At 35.9% G+C, this 15,509-nt stretch overlaps 1 protein-coding gene across 5 annotated transcripts in view; it reads left to right on the forward strand.

The window, feature by feature from the left end:
• The window catches only part of LOC128674533 (fibrosin-1-like protein), a 55,697-nt gene that overhangs the window by 18,287 nt on the left and 21,901 nt on the right, over window positions 1-15,509 (forward strand). For 4 of the 5 annotated variants that reach the window (XM_053753117.1, XM_053753120.1, XM_053753121.2 and 1 more), the window contains exons 3-5: window positions 933-1,052; window positions 1,611-1,646; window positions 3,388-3,414. In XM_053753117.1, the coding sequence (XP_053609092.1) occupies window positions 933-1,052; window positions 1,611-1,646; window positions 3,388-3,414 (183 nt within the window). The remainder of the gene's footprint in view (window positions 1-932; window positions 1,053-1,610; window positions 1,647-3,387; window positions 3,415-15,509) is intronic. The other variant, XM_053753119.1, reaches the window with a different exon arrangement.

Genomic DNA, 15,509 nt, shown 5'->3' on the forward strand with positions numbered 1-15,509 from the left:
AACATTTATACAAAGAGTCCTTCAATTCACTTTTAATTCTAAACAATTAAAACATCAGAAATTCATGTATAATAAAGTAGCAATTGTTACAACTCTGTTCATCAATAACCATTGATGACAATTAGGTAAATATAATAATTTAGTGATCAAAACATTATTATCATAAGAAGATACAACATGTAGCCAATTAAACTTGTTATTAAATTCATTTGATTTCAAATTGGATGCGAACTTCTCTCAAGTAATAATAGCGTGGAAGTTCATTGAGTGAGGGCGGTCGGGGAGTTATCCATTTACAGAGAAGTTATACTCGTTTTATTTTCTTTTAGCGTCCCGAAGAGCGCTCGTCGCTGAGCATCAGTCGCTTCCCCTGCTTGAGCGCGCCTTTCGAACCCTACCGTAAAATAGACGCGAAATGTGATAAATGGAATACTCTTTTTATTGTCGGGTCTCGGGCAAGTTACGTTATGGGTCCGCTGTTATGCCGCCCTCTTCAAGCCGCTTTATCAAGTTTTCTTATATCCTAGTTACTGCTCAATTTTACGAGACTGAATAATCTGAACATTCTCAGACATTCGTAATGTTGTATAACAATTGAACATGTTTGAACTTATACGAATTGTAACTTGTTCAATTTGGTTTGTGTATTTGAACATATCACACACATACATGAAACTTGGTGCAAAGTGCAAGCAAATCCTACTAATATTTTAAATGCGAAAGTTTATAAGGATATATGTAAGTTTGTTCCTCTTTCACGCAAAAATCCTGGAGATATTGTTATGAAATTTAATACGCGGGTAGAATATAACCTGGAATAACACATAGGGTACTTTTTATCCCGAAGTTACCACTGGAAGCCGCGGGGCGAAGCGATAATACTATAATTTACTATTGTCAAATTGAAACAATTATATTTGTTTACTTTATAGGGTATTACGCTGCTTCAAGACGCTGGTACGTCGGATGACAGTGGACGGGCATCAGAACGGCTCACAGGCAGTTCAGTCGCACCTCGCGATCCTGATTCCTCACGAGATCGTCTTAGTGACGTAAGTGTCTTTTTAAATACACGTATACCATTTGAAAAATTAAGTTCTTTTAGCACATCCAATTGCGACTTATCGATCCTTCAAAAAATGTTTAATTACTTATACCAGCCCAGAATCTTCAGCAGATGCCTTTTTACAATAGTTATGATTTGCCTTACATAAAAACTGAAATAAATTATTTTGATTCCGCATTCCACTGAAGTCTGGTGCCGGCTGAAGTTTTTAATTAGATGCTAAACACCAAAGTGCATGCTTGAGCAAAATCATTTCACTCAATGTCGTGTTCGTATTGACTGTTAGATTGTAAAATAAATTGTACATTGTGTCTTCTATTTCGTTGCTATTTAATCCCGTCTCACCTGCAACCTGAATTTAATGTGGTATGTCGTAGGTAACATAAAATTCTGCAATTAGAACATTATTTGTAAATCGTAAATATTTTCGGACCAACTTCAGTGCTGCAGTCCATTTAGGTATTGAGGGCGAGACGGAATAGACTTCACCACCCCCAATCATTCCACTCCACTCACATGTTCGCTTTCTTTCTCCTGCCTACAGGCCAGTAGCCGCTGTAGTTCCGGAAAAGGCTATATCGTAAGTATCCTCATTGTTGTCTTTGTCTAGATTTTATGCATGCTCACCTTCCTCCTTAAATGTTAAATCAAATAGAAGTAAGTCAAACATTAGTCCTCGGAAAGTTGTGTAAGTCATAATAGCCATAATTTTCGATTACCGTTTGCAAATTTACTCTGATCACGCAACACACATAGTCCCTGTTCGATATTCGGCGCGTATCGCAGCTAAATCACGGGATTTGTCGAGGCGGTGCCGCACCGTACTACATAACATTACCTGCTCCCGTCTTGAATACTTCATGTTCTGTATTTATTTGAAATTGTAATATCTCAGTCTGATCCCTTGTTGTTTCCCTCGGCGCGAACTTGCCTCGTAAATATCACCTAACGTATTCGTCGATTTATGTTACGATGATAGTCTTCTTCTCCCATCTGAATTGGAATTCTTTGAGTTTTTTTACTTGTCTTATAGTGTGGAATATAATAAAATTTGTTCGCGAAGAAAATATATTTTTTTATTCTACTACTACTACCTTAAATAACAAGTTCGTGATTCGTTTACTCGAAAAGTTCTGATGAGAAATGATAAAATGATAACTGTATTGTAAATGCAAACGAGCTGTGCGTGATAACTCTAACAAATTGATACTTGTGTGTGGCATTCTGGCTTCGATATGACAACTTTTTAAAGGCTCAGCTCAACTTACTGTCGTGTCGTGTAGCTCAACTTATGTATGTATATTACATGCATCCAATTCATATACGATAAGTTTCATTCATTTGCATGTTCATCAGTACAAATAAATTGCATTTGCGATGAAAAGCCTTGTTAAAAAATATACTACAGCAGACTTCGAAGTGGCTTATAGGCTCTTTATCCATTACTATTTATCTGAGTCTTATATATATGGAAACGGAGTATAAGACATATTCAATATTATCTCATATTTTATTATTATTACACATTTCACTCTCCTTGCTCAAATGCTCATGCAATGCGATTTCATCGTAATTCAAATAAGCTCAGAACAGATGCAGGCATAGCTCTTTCGATAAATAAACTACCCGTTACCACGTTGCATTAGTCATGTCATGCTATAGAAGACTTGTCATTGTCAATGCCAAAATACACTTCACAAGTGTTAAGTGTAGCTGTTCTCTATCTAACATGAAAAATCGCAGCAATTCTCGTTATAGGTTTAACGTTGATCCTGTTCGTTTTTTAGTTTCATGCATGTATCCTATCAAAATCGGATTTTTAATTCCACGGAATTCTGTCATTTCATAAATGTTGCCAATTTTCAAACAGCCGAACTGAGAATGGAGAATATTTTATATCAATAATAGTAGTTTTATAATAGTAATATATATAATATTAATTAATATTTTTTTATTATATATATACCTGATTTTCACTGACTGAAGATATATGGTGCAGTACCGTTTTTTTACATTTCGCAAATGTACATGATGATCATTCATCTGTACTTTTGAAATGGAAATTCTTATTTTTGAAAAAATTAACTGAAAAATGAAAAAAAAGCAAGTAAACTCTTGTTAATTTGATCAAATTAAAATTTTTGCTATTTCGAAAAAATCCGTAGGTTTTTCTTATCTGAAATGTCGAAAAATTACGCCATAATGAATTCCGTAGAATTGATAATCAGAGTAAATATAATTCGGTTTTTCTGTCTTTACCGTCTTAAAATATATATTTACACAAATTCTGATTGTTAATATACAACTTTCTCCTTTTGCAGTGTGATAGTGAAGGCGACGACGATAAGGTAAGTGATATTATTATCTTTCCAAATTGCAACATTTACGAACCTATATTACCGTGTACAAAGCTACAATTATGTTTGATGTCTGTTAATAGGTGATAAACTTACAAAAGTAAGTTTTTATACGCTATTTATATATCTAAAATGTGCGTTATTTGTGTGTTTCAAAAAATAGACGATGCCAGTCGCGTAAATTAATTTGAAGTATTCAACTCCTCGCTTCTTGGAGAGGAACTTTGTAAAAGTTGAAACAGAGCGTTGGAAATAAATGTCCGTGTAATGTAAGTGGCGAAGTTGTTCGTTCCCGGTTTATTACCGACGAACTCGCTGCAGTGATTAATCTCGCGGGGCGAGACACTGTCCTCTACACCTGTTTACAAATTGTTTAGTTAGTCCTTCAGCCTAGTTTCTAATTGGATTGTTTAACTCGACCAGCAAAACTATTTGTTTCAATTTCTATTTCATAATATAATTGCTTTTTTTTCATAAGATTATTTATCACAACGCAAACCATACAACATATTATACAATATCACTGAACGCGAATTATTTCCTATAAAATGATATTCTATACAATAGAGGCAAAATATCGATGTCGCTACCTAAATCAAATGGTACTCGTAGACTTGTCTTCCAGATTGGTTGATCGCAGAAATCGGCTGGTATCGTTGTCATTCTATTTATGGAAATGAGCTGCACGAATCTGATTAGAAATTCGCACTATTAGCTTGTTACTATCACAAAGTTGATGAAACCCTACTGGTTTCTTTCAGGTTTTATTACGTTTCATGTTATGTACTTTCCTCATAGTGTATTCTACTGTACATGTCACATGGATTTAATTTGACAGCGTCGTCAACAGGTTGTGAAATTATGTGAAAAGCAGCCAAAGTTCGAGCGCTCTCGTATGGTGCTAAGGCTGCTGATTACGCGTCGTCGTTGCTCTGTTTCATAATTACTAGATTGGCGCAGTCTGGAAGTACCCGTAATTAAATACATTACACCGCCTTTGGCGCTGCTTGCTGTAGCTCAGCGGCGGCTGTGAATCTATTAGATTAAAATATGGAAGCTCTTTGAACTTGACTTACATAAATTATATCATGATTGTGTTAAATTATGGGACATTTTTGACCCTAATGTCGAAAGCATTATAAATCCACGACAAATAATTTAAATCAAATTTCTATGAAAAGAAATGCGAAAAATGTAGTGTGATTTAAAAAGGACTTGAAGCTAAAAGCAAACTTAAGTACAATCAGCAGCAGCAGTCGTGCAAATCCGAAAGGTTTAAAGACTGATAGCATTGTTCAAAGGCGGCCGCAACCCGAGCTCGTCCACGTTCCTCTTAATCTAATTATCTGGCCGCTTCGCTGCCGACTTCCCTCCGTCCGAAACACCCCACCCTATCTCTCTCAATTTCCCCACTGAGAGAACGTTAAGTATGAAAGTATTTTATTAAGCAATCCATCCCGTTATGCTGAATAGAATAGCATTTTAAATGAGTGAAGATTTTAACGTGTAGTACGTTTAATTTAAAATCCAATTCAAAAAATTAGAAACGCAAAGACTTTTATTTGCAGGGATTTCAATATGTGCAATATAATGTAGAGATGTTATATAACAATGTCAGAATTACATTTACTTTGCAAATTTTTCAACAGATCTTATAAGAACCGAAGTCTTTGCCGAAGAGTTAGGTTTATAATATACCTAGATTTTTTATGGCCATAATAAACATTGATTAACAATTTGGATCATCTATAACCCTGTTGTTAAACATATTAATCGTTAATCGAGTTATGATGTTGAGTGGCACAATAATGTCGATAAATTGATATCTGAGAGGAAATCAGTTTCAGCTATGTTGTTGTGCTGGTAATAGATTAATTAAATTACCCCGCAAGATATTAGAGGCAAGAGTGAATCGCTTATTTCGGGTGTAAGAGCGGAGCAGAAGCGTTTCCATGGCCAGGTATTGCACGCTAGATTCATCTCTGCGCCACGCCACTAACTCGATCCTATTTCACTTGGGCTATTTGCTCTCCGGGTTCAATTATGCCTCCACTTTGATATGCAAATCCAGTCGCTTTTGGCTAATTACGTAGACGCTTCTGTAGCCCCGCTTCTGACAACGTCAACTTGCAGTGTTTCACATTGATTTCTCTTGCCACAAACAAACGTTAATTATGCGCTTTAACGTAGAACAGTTAGTTTTGCTTAATTTGTTTGTTTTCTTTATTTTGTAATGCGTAAAATTAGCAAGGCTTAGATATTTTTATCGAAGAATTGATTGTAGCAACTCTTTCACACAAAAATCAAAATGTATTCTTATACTGAAATAAGTAATATTATTTCTGAAATAGCCTGAAGTTATAATAACAATTCAATACAACAATACTTTGTTGCACACATGAGTTATTTAGTATACACTAGCGGCCCGTGCCGGCTTGGTGTAAAAAAACTTAATAAATTATACACCTAAACAATTCTCAGGAACCACACTATCTATTGGTGAATATCGCATAAAATCCGTGCAGTAATTTTTGAATTTCTTGTGAATAGACAGGCAGACGCGGCATATAACTTTGTTTTATAATTTACTAGCGGCCCGTGCCGGCTTCGCTCGGGTAATACCATAATAAATTATACATCTAAACCTTCCTCAGAAATCACACTATAGCTATTTAAAAAACCCGCATAAATATCTAAATACATAGGGACAGACAGACATGAGGAAGCTACTTTGTTTTATATAGTGATAATTATAAGTACAAAAGGTATCACGCATATCTAAAAATAATAGTTTGAATAAATTGCGCAAAAAGGTTGCTTCTTGGAAATCGCTATACTAGGACTATATTAGTAACAATTATCTTAACTAAATCCGCTTTGTGATATGTATTACTCTCAATTAATGTTGTGATAATAAAAAATATAAGCACCCAATCCATTAAATTTAATGCGCTGACAAAATTAGATCCTATTTTATGCTCAGGCTTTATGGTAGGATAATAATGCCACTCGGTTTGCATATTGCAAATTGATCTTGTGGCCTGAAAACAGAGGTAGTTATGTATAGTTGGAGCACGAATCTCAACAAACTCTGTGCCGGGTAAACTCTGTTATTAGCTTAGCAGTAACGGCAGTCGGCAACCGGCAGAGCGAGCCTGCCCGCCTCGGACAATTCACTAAGTTATAGCTTACGGCAACCAACCAAAATGCTCACTGTAATCCAATCCATACCTAGGTATTTATATTTATATATATATATATATATATATATATTCCTCGGACAATTCACTAAGTTATAGCTTACGGCAACCAACCAAAATGCTCACTGTAATCCAATCCATACCTAGGTATTTATATTTTTATATATATATATATATATATATATATATATATATATATATATATATATATATATATATATATATATATATATATATATATATATATATGTCACATACGCGTGCCATTGCATTTGCACATTTCTGTACTCTATATTTGAATATTATTCATGATAAAACTGGATTACGAAATACTTGCAACAAACTGAATTAATTTTATTTTAGAAATAGTAACTAAAGTAACTCGTTATCCACATAAAATTATTATGGATTGAGCATGTCCATTAATTTATTAAATACAAATATCTATTAAGAATTAAATGGAATATATCGATAAATGTCTCTTAGCTGTCACTTAAGGGTAACTAAGATGTAGTATTTATACACGTTGTTTGATTTGATATATTACATTGATACAAGTGGAGGGGGTAGCGCAAATGCTCATCATCATTCATCAGGTGAGCATATCATTTCTGGTCGATTAGAGCGGGTGGTGACTGGCGACCGGGCGGTAGGCGCGCAATCTGTACCTCCAACATTGGAAGGTATGAGGCGAGGGAACAACGGAGCACATTAATAAGCTCATGAATACTGATCGGTTTACATCAACCTTTTAGGGCCAACTTTGTTTCTCTTTCTTTAATATTTGAACAGTAATATTACATTTATGTCTGTAAAAATACAGAAAGTTATTTTTTTACGTCTTATAACCATTTCTTGAATCATAGCTGTGCCATGACATAAGTTATTTATACCCATATTTTATGTACACTCTCTAAGCCCTTGTTAGTATTAAATATCTACTGTGAATAGATTATGTTGTAATAAATGTGGTTTTGCATATTTCAACAAGTTAATCTAGGCTAGCAATTTACTTTACCTGCCGGAATTTAAAGAGAGAAAGTTTGCGGCTGCTTTATTATCTGGAGTTGCAATAGCGGCGCTTCTTGGCAGGATTTACCTTACACAAACTTGCCTCGGTTAATTGAAAGAGCTTCTTTCGTTTGGCATAATATTTTATGGCAGGATGTCGGCTACTGTGCGCTGATATCCTATCCCGTCCCAAAACGTGTCAACTTCCCAAACAATTCGCTCTGCTAAACGTCACTTATTACTCTGCATGAAATTGGTTTAGAAGTAACAAAAAAATAATAATTTAATCTACTCTAAGGAATCGGAATATAAATTTGTTTTCAACATTATCTTAATCGCTACCTCTATTTTATCATCTTTCAACGTTTGCTCATTTCTTAAAAGGAAATCTTTTTACTCTCATTTCCTTTGAATAAAAAAAATCATTTCGGTAAATAAATTTACCAATTATGAACAAATCTACTTATCTATTTAATTATAAATCTTTTGTAATCCACTTAAGTAAGTTATTAAAATTAAGCAGGGTAACTCGGACAGTATCAAGATATAAACGTTAAATGAAACATTTATGATAGGAATTAAAAGCTTGTAATAATTAGCGAAAGTCGTCGGGTCGAGTGAGGCATACCTACGAGAACCGCAATAAATCGTCCGCACCCACGACGACGTTGTGGCACGCGAGATAAGGGTCCCCGCAACACCATTAACTACTACAATGTCACAGTTACGCCGATCAACAACACAAACGCTTACATCACCCACGACACGCTTTGTGACTTCTCACCTCACATCTAGTAACATACGCATCCATCCATCAAAACGCCTATATCATGTTTTTCGTTTCAAATGAACTGTACTCAGTTTTTATATTTATATATAGAGTAGAATAATAATAAACGACAACTATGTGATTAACATAATGTTTCTAGAATGTTCCACTTTTGTCTTGTAAACGAGCATAAAGTGAAAGAACAAATTGCGAGTTTCCCCAGTATTTTCCTCGCTCGGAAAAATATATGTTTTATTAAAGCTCGGCATTTCCGAGAGCGAGGCAACCTCCGGACGGGGGGCGCCCGAGATGGGGATGGGGTAGCGGCGCGCCAGTGTATAACAGACAGTAGAGGGATATAAAACATATTTACGCGCCTATAAAGTACGAGCGTACGAGAGGTACGCTCGCTCTCCACAATTTTCTTTTGTTCCTTGCTCGCAGCCAATGATAATGCTTTCTACCGTTCGGTTAAACTTATTTCTCTGTCGTCTTATCTGGCTTTTCTTCGACACTTATATTTATAACTGAAGTGGTGAAATGTAACAGCATGAAATTAATGATTACTTAGTATCTTTTCTCTTTGTTAAATTCTATGTTTTCTTACTTTATGTATAACATACCTACCAGATAATTTGTTCTGAAGGTCTCCTACATTGATTACTTTTGAACAGTGTTGGGCTGAGTTTTAATTTAAATATTTGTAAATTCGATATTAGGAATATAAATAATAGTCGTTAGTGAACTCTTTTATCTATTTGTAATGATAAAAATACTATCTGCTTCACTATCTCATTGATAAACAGGATTTTTTGGAGATAGGAATGACCAATATTCCACGCAGATAAAAGCGGATACATTCTTAGACAAATCTAGTGTTCATATGAAGACTCTTTTCCAACTTGGTCTATTAGAAACTGAGCACACTTGATCCTATTCAGAACAAGTAGAACGGAAGCTAGAGCGTTAACAGCGAAGTGTGGAGCGTCTTAATCTCGCGCAACAGTACGTCTCTGAGTAGAAACCCCTTGCGTTGCCGAGAGGGCGTAATAACACAACCCCCTCGGCCCGTCGCCGCCCGCAGGCTTACTCGCTCGCAAACTTCTTCAGAGATTCGTATTACTCTGTCGTCTGCTCTAACCGGCTTGACGTGGATAATATCTAATTTAAAGCGGCGCAAACAGAACCACAAATGCATCTGTATTTAAATATAACTTTTTTATATTATTTAAATCTTTTGTAACATCTATTATGCTGTAATGGATTTTGGTGTCCGACTGTAAAAGTCAAACACTTTCCGGATATGACACAAACATTGTGAAAGCTAAAAACATTGTTGCCACTTTCGGAGCGCTGTAGGACAAAGCGTCGTCGTCAAAGGGCCGTAATTATCCGTAGGCGGGTGAGTGTTAGCACTCGACGCTCGAGGTCGAGATATCTCTCAACGGATCAGCAGCTCACTCAGGATGTACTCTGCGATTCCGTTTGTCACTGCACTGCACACCACGCTCGACTGCGGTCCAAGTTCTCTACTGATAAACACATGTCAACGCGGCTTGAATACGTAGCACGTTTAACTCCTCTGTTTTGATGTAGCTTAATACCAGTATTATATATGTTAACGTGAATGCATTAGGGTAACGTGTTAGTTTTAATTTACAAAAAAGAAATGAGACGTTTTATTACATTATTATAATTTAAATGAGCTATATATACTGTCACAGAAAAAAATAAAACTAGTAAAAGCTCAGCGCAATCCTCGGCAGTCTTAATGAACGAGCGTATCAGAAATAAAGGCTCTCAAGATCAAAAAAGCATAATTAACTAACGATAGATCAGGAGACTAAAATAATTTCTATTATTATGTATGCGAGTGTTGTACGTAGGGCGGGTGGCGCATGCGACGCGATATGCAGATTAGCCCAGTCGGCTATTTGCACATCGTATGCGCGACCCAGACCGACCGTTCGCCCGTAATTAGCTGCCCGCAAAGTTCACAGGAATGTTACACGAAACACCACACGATCCCACCGACATACATACCATACATAATTTATACAAGTCCCAACGAGCCGGTGGGCTTTGTTCATTTTGTTTCATCCTCTTAAACAGCGTTTTCGTGTAAATACGTTTGAGAGATTTACGGGAATAATATTGGGGAATACAATCCGTATTTTGCATGGATAGATGATAAAATTTTCGATGTTGATGTAAGTTTAATATAATAAACTGATTCACTTTTATTAATTTAATGTTTCCTAAAGGAATTAAAGTTGTGTAACTAATGCCGCCAAGAAGGCCTGAGATAACGATTTTCCCCGGTGTACTTACTAAGTTGTTGACGGGCGTGCGTGCCATCCCTCCCTGATTACTTTTCGACTTCCGATTGCCTCTTAGTTTCGATTGCCTCGAGTATCATTGCACGTTTTCCTATTAGCTGGTTGGTTTTATTCACTCTAAAATAAGAGTCTGATCAGATTTCGATGTCAAAGTCAAATCATTTATTCAGAAATTAGACCTTGTCAGGTACTTTAACACCTCAAATTTTAAAGAAGATTCCCTAATCATATTCCGTAACTCAAAACATGTAATCATTTATAGATCATTCAATTGAGATATTATATATGTTATTTTTGTAGGTACAAAGTGAATAGCTATAACTAGAATTCTTGTTAGATTAATAAACATTTTTTTATGTATTACAGAACTTTGCACTTATTTTCCATTTGAATTAAATTATAAAGTGTTTATATTACTGGGTGAACGTGCATCGCTTGAGAAACTACGGTTATAAGTTTCCGAGGCCGTTATTTTGTAGTAATTTTGCTTTGATTATAGTAATATGGGTAAATACGGTAAACAAACATGCGACAACAGCTTGATAAAGCACTTAAACCACCACTTCATGATTTCCCACCGTTCTGCGGCCATTAATAAATTCGCCAACATCGCGACAACAGCCAATTTATATATTCCGTCTGGAGTAAACCGGGGATTATTATAAAGTAATCTAAGTTAGGCGACCCGTAGAGAGATGAGGGGGCTGACAGGTGTTCAAATATACGGAACCGCTTCACTCACACTGCTTTAGAGATTCACCCCATTACAAGCAAGACGGAGTCGTTCGGGCGTGCGGCTGCAGCTCTCTGAACTCTGCCATTAATTGCTCGTTGCGATGTGGGGTGAATACTTCATTCTCCAGACTTCAGATACTTACAAAGCGCTCTGTCAGCACGTATCTGCTGCAGTTAAGGAAGTTAAGCCTTTGTGTACACTTCTCTCCGTGTGCTAAATTGAGTAGGTAGTAACAATCTTATTCAGAGTTAAAGATTGTGTTGTTTTAAAAAACAATGAATACTTTAGCTAAGAACACAAAGTATTGAACACATACGCTTTGTAAGATAATAAATGCCTAGATTGTCTACGTAAATCTGCACTACCAAATATGATAAATTAACATGAAACCTAATAATATGAGCAAAAGCTTTGGTCATAATCGCTTCTACAAGCTACTAGTTAGGTAGTAGGCTTGTAAGAAGCAAGCAAGACTATAGCATCGACTATGACTTGTGTGTCAGTTGTTGGCGTAGTAGCCACACTAATTGGATATCAACTCACGTCGAGCATTCGCTCCGCCGCGCGTCACTTCACTCCCCGTCATAATAAATAAGTAATTTGTCCAGTAATGGGTGTTCGTGTGCACACGGTGTATAATTTACTCTCTGTTTCTGGCCATTGATAAAGTATAATGTATTACTACGATTTATGGACAATTGACAAACCAACAGTATTTATAATAAATTGAAATTGTAATAAATATATATAATAAATTGAAATTGTAATAAATGCAAATAAATTTAACACTTGCTTATTATTTTACACTTATATTAATATTAATTAATTAATTAATTAATTAATTAATTAATTAAACATACCTATTGTCAACATCTCCCTATATTGCTCGTTCAGCGTATCACTCGTGTACCTAATTAACTTTAGTGGTTAGCTCGCTTAAAGCCACACAAGGACGTAACTAGAACGGTTACGCTAATTCAATTAGTATTCAAAACGCATAAAGAGATTAAAATGAGCTTTTAATGGATATCGGAGCGAGCAGAACCGGTTAGTGGTTAGTGGCGCAAGTGCCCGTGTTGTATTGCCATTATTGCCAGTGAACATTCTCTCGAGTTCATTGAAGATATTTTTTGTTCACCTCTTATGTTTATCTTTTTACTGTTCTGCTATCGAAACGGGGCGACTGTGGCGTGTATCGTTTATCAGGATTCATCTTCTTTCATTCTTTATTAAACGCTTCTTCTCAAATTGTTAATACATGATATTAATAAACATATTTTGTAAGATGACTGAATGAGTTTTCGTGATAGATTAATTTGCTCCCTCTTTACCATAAAGGGTGAAATTAAAATCCTTATGAATATCACCACTCCCTTATCGTTTTAATATCTGCCGGCCGGCACCCTCAACACATTTCCGTTTATTGTTATTTTATTAGTCCCGTGAGACATGTTAATCAACAATCTCATGTCATTATCTGATTACCATCGTTTGGTACCCTCAAATAGCACTAAAATCACCATACGAGTTTTCTAATTCCATTTTATAACCTGCCATAAACCGTATGCGAATAACGTGCAAGAAGACAGATCATTATTTTATATGGGCCCTAAAGTAGTATTCTACGGCACTTTAGTGTTCGTCGTGTCGGATTATTCCACTCACTTGCAAGATGTGTCGACCACTTTGTTGTTTTATACTGCGTCTCGAAGAGACGATGCAACGCCTCATTACTCTTCGCCATTTCGCTCAGTATATCTATCTATTTTGGTTATGATAACGATGTAAATGGGAATGCCTATTCATTATGAAAATTTATCAATAACATACGGACTGCTAAGTGTAATAATGAAGGAAATACGTGAACCTTCCTTTAATAGCAAATTATACTACAGATTTACTATGGGCATACCTCGGCAAATTTATAAATGTTACAAAACAAGTAACAATTCATTTACTAAGCAAATTCGATTGACAGAAATGTACTAATAACAACGGCTAAAGAATGTGCCCTCGACAAACGCTCTGAAACAAACTACATTTTTATACGGGAAGCAAACAAAATGAGTTAGCGGTGCCGCTGCGTCGCTTCCTGTGTATTCCTAGCGAAAGAGCTTGGAAATTCGCTTTAATACCTTTGTTCTACAGCGCTTTACAGCTCTTATGTTGTGCGGAAATATTTTCCAAGCTCAGGCTTCGTATCTGAATATTTTACTCCTGATTTCATACTTCAGATTGGCACAATATTAACAAAGGTAAGTAAGTACCTTATTGTTTAAGTTAAGTAACTCTTAAATAACTTTGATTCAGCATTAAAAATTCATTGATTCAAGTTCAAGACAAAATCGTTCCGAACATAGTTTTTGTTTATAAGCGTTATATTCTATCCTAGTTCCATCTCACAAACATATAAGTAAATAATACTATTAATAACAATAAAAATCGTCGTCTAAAGCAACCTTACCAAACCACCCATTAATAACGAAAATAAATCTGATGAATCAAGTCCACTAAGTGGTGAAGGATGGTATGATCGTTTTCATTGTGAAATTAAATAAAATAGGTAGAAACTCCCGGTTGAGTTTATTCATTGCTTCCTGCCGCGGGCCGGGTGGGGGTGGGCGGGTTTCCACCCCATACCACTCGCTTTATGGATATAACCTCGACAAAATACCCCTAAAATTGCAGTGTTTTTATTACATTCTCTCTTTATCTCTTTCGGTTTGTTGCTCGTTTTTACGACGTTATTATTTTATTAGCGAAGTCTGCGAAAATAATAGCCTACCAATTTGATTGAGTACGTTTAAAATTATTAGTTTCAACTTTAAACAGAAACCTTAATTTATTAGAACATTGTTTAAATGAGAAGGGAACCATGTTTCGAATAATGTTTTCGTGAGATATTGTTTCATCATATTGTAGACTTAATTGATAGATCGATTTAAATGATAACACATTTATTAAATTGATTAACAAAACAATACCTAATTCCTGGGATTGTGGAACAAATTATTAAATCGTTGTGTAAAGGTATAATAATCTATTTGTTGTTGTTTGAATGAGAATAAAGAAAATAACCAAATTATCTATAAACAATTTATGAGTAAGAGAGTAAGATTTCGCCGTCGAGTGTATTTCTAAAAAAAAATATATATAAACGATGATACATTGAACCATTCAGTGTGATTTTTCCATATCATTAAATGAAAACATTGTTTAGATGCCAAAAAGTTCGCAACAGCGATAAAACAAAGCGGCTGGCAAACGACCAACTCTTGCACTGCTCCGCGACACGAGTGGATGGGTGCGCTACGTCGGCAGGCATCTGCTGGATGAGATGCGTTCCCATGTCGCCTCTCATCTCTACATCACCGTGTTTAGCGCAGATTTGCACGGATACATTTTAAATGGAGCCGCCGGATCGCAATTACACTTGCTTTGAACGCCTGGAATGCGTTATGTATGACATTCAATTCAATTTACCGTACAAAGCTTGCGTCGAAATTCTCCATCTCTTTGACCGAATCCTCTTATGCAATAACGCTTTGTAGACGACATAGTTGCAAGTTAACAGCCTGTGAGTATCAGTTGATGTCTGTAAATCGTCTATGCAATTGATTATTGCATTTCACGGAATCTACCTACTTTTTATAATTGCACACGCAATAAACACGATTCTAACAAATCATTCAGCAGAATCGTTACATCCCTTGCGATGGGAGATCATTGGGCGGATACAGCACCATTTTTTTGGCTTTGCTTTCGCTTATGGGCATCTCGCGCTCCTCTTTGGTCTAACTCTTCCTCTGCGGCCGTCTGGTACCCAAAAGGTGCGTTCCAATCTCGCCACATGCGTCAGAAAGAACCGCCCAGTCCGATATAAGCATGGCGTGGAATTCCTAAAATGGGAAATATAATTAACTTCATAAATAGTATGAGTATTTTGATTAACTTGTCGTGACATATGACAGATAACCGACATGTCAACGAGTACTTTTGACCGATGCAGGAACTACATACATAGTTGGCAG

This window comes from Plodia interpunctella, chromosome 13, assembly GCF_027563975.2.
Source record: "Plodia interpunctella isolate USDA-ARS_2022_Savannah chromosome 13, ilPloInte3.2, whole genome shotgun sequence".
NCBI classification, from domain to species: Eukaryota; Metazoa; Arthropoda; class Insecta; order Lepidoptera; family Pyralidae; genus Plodia; species Plodia interpunctella.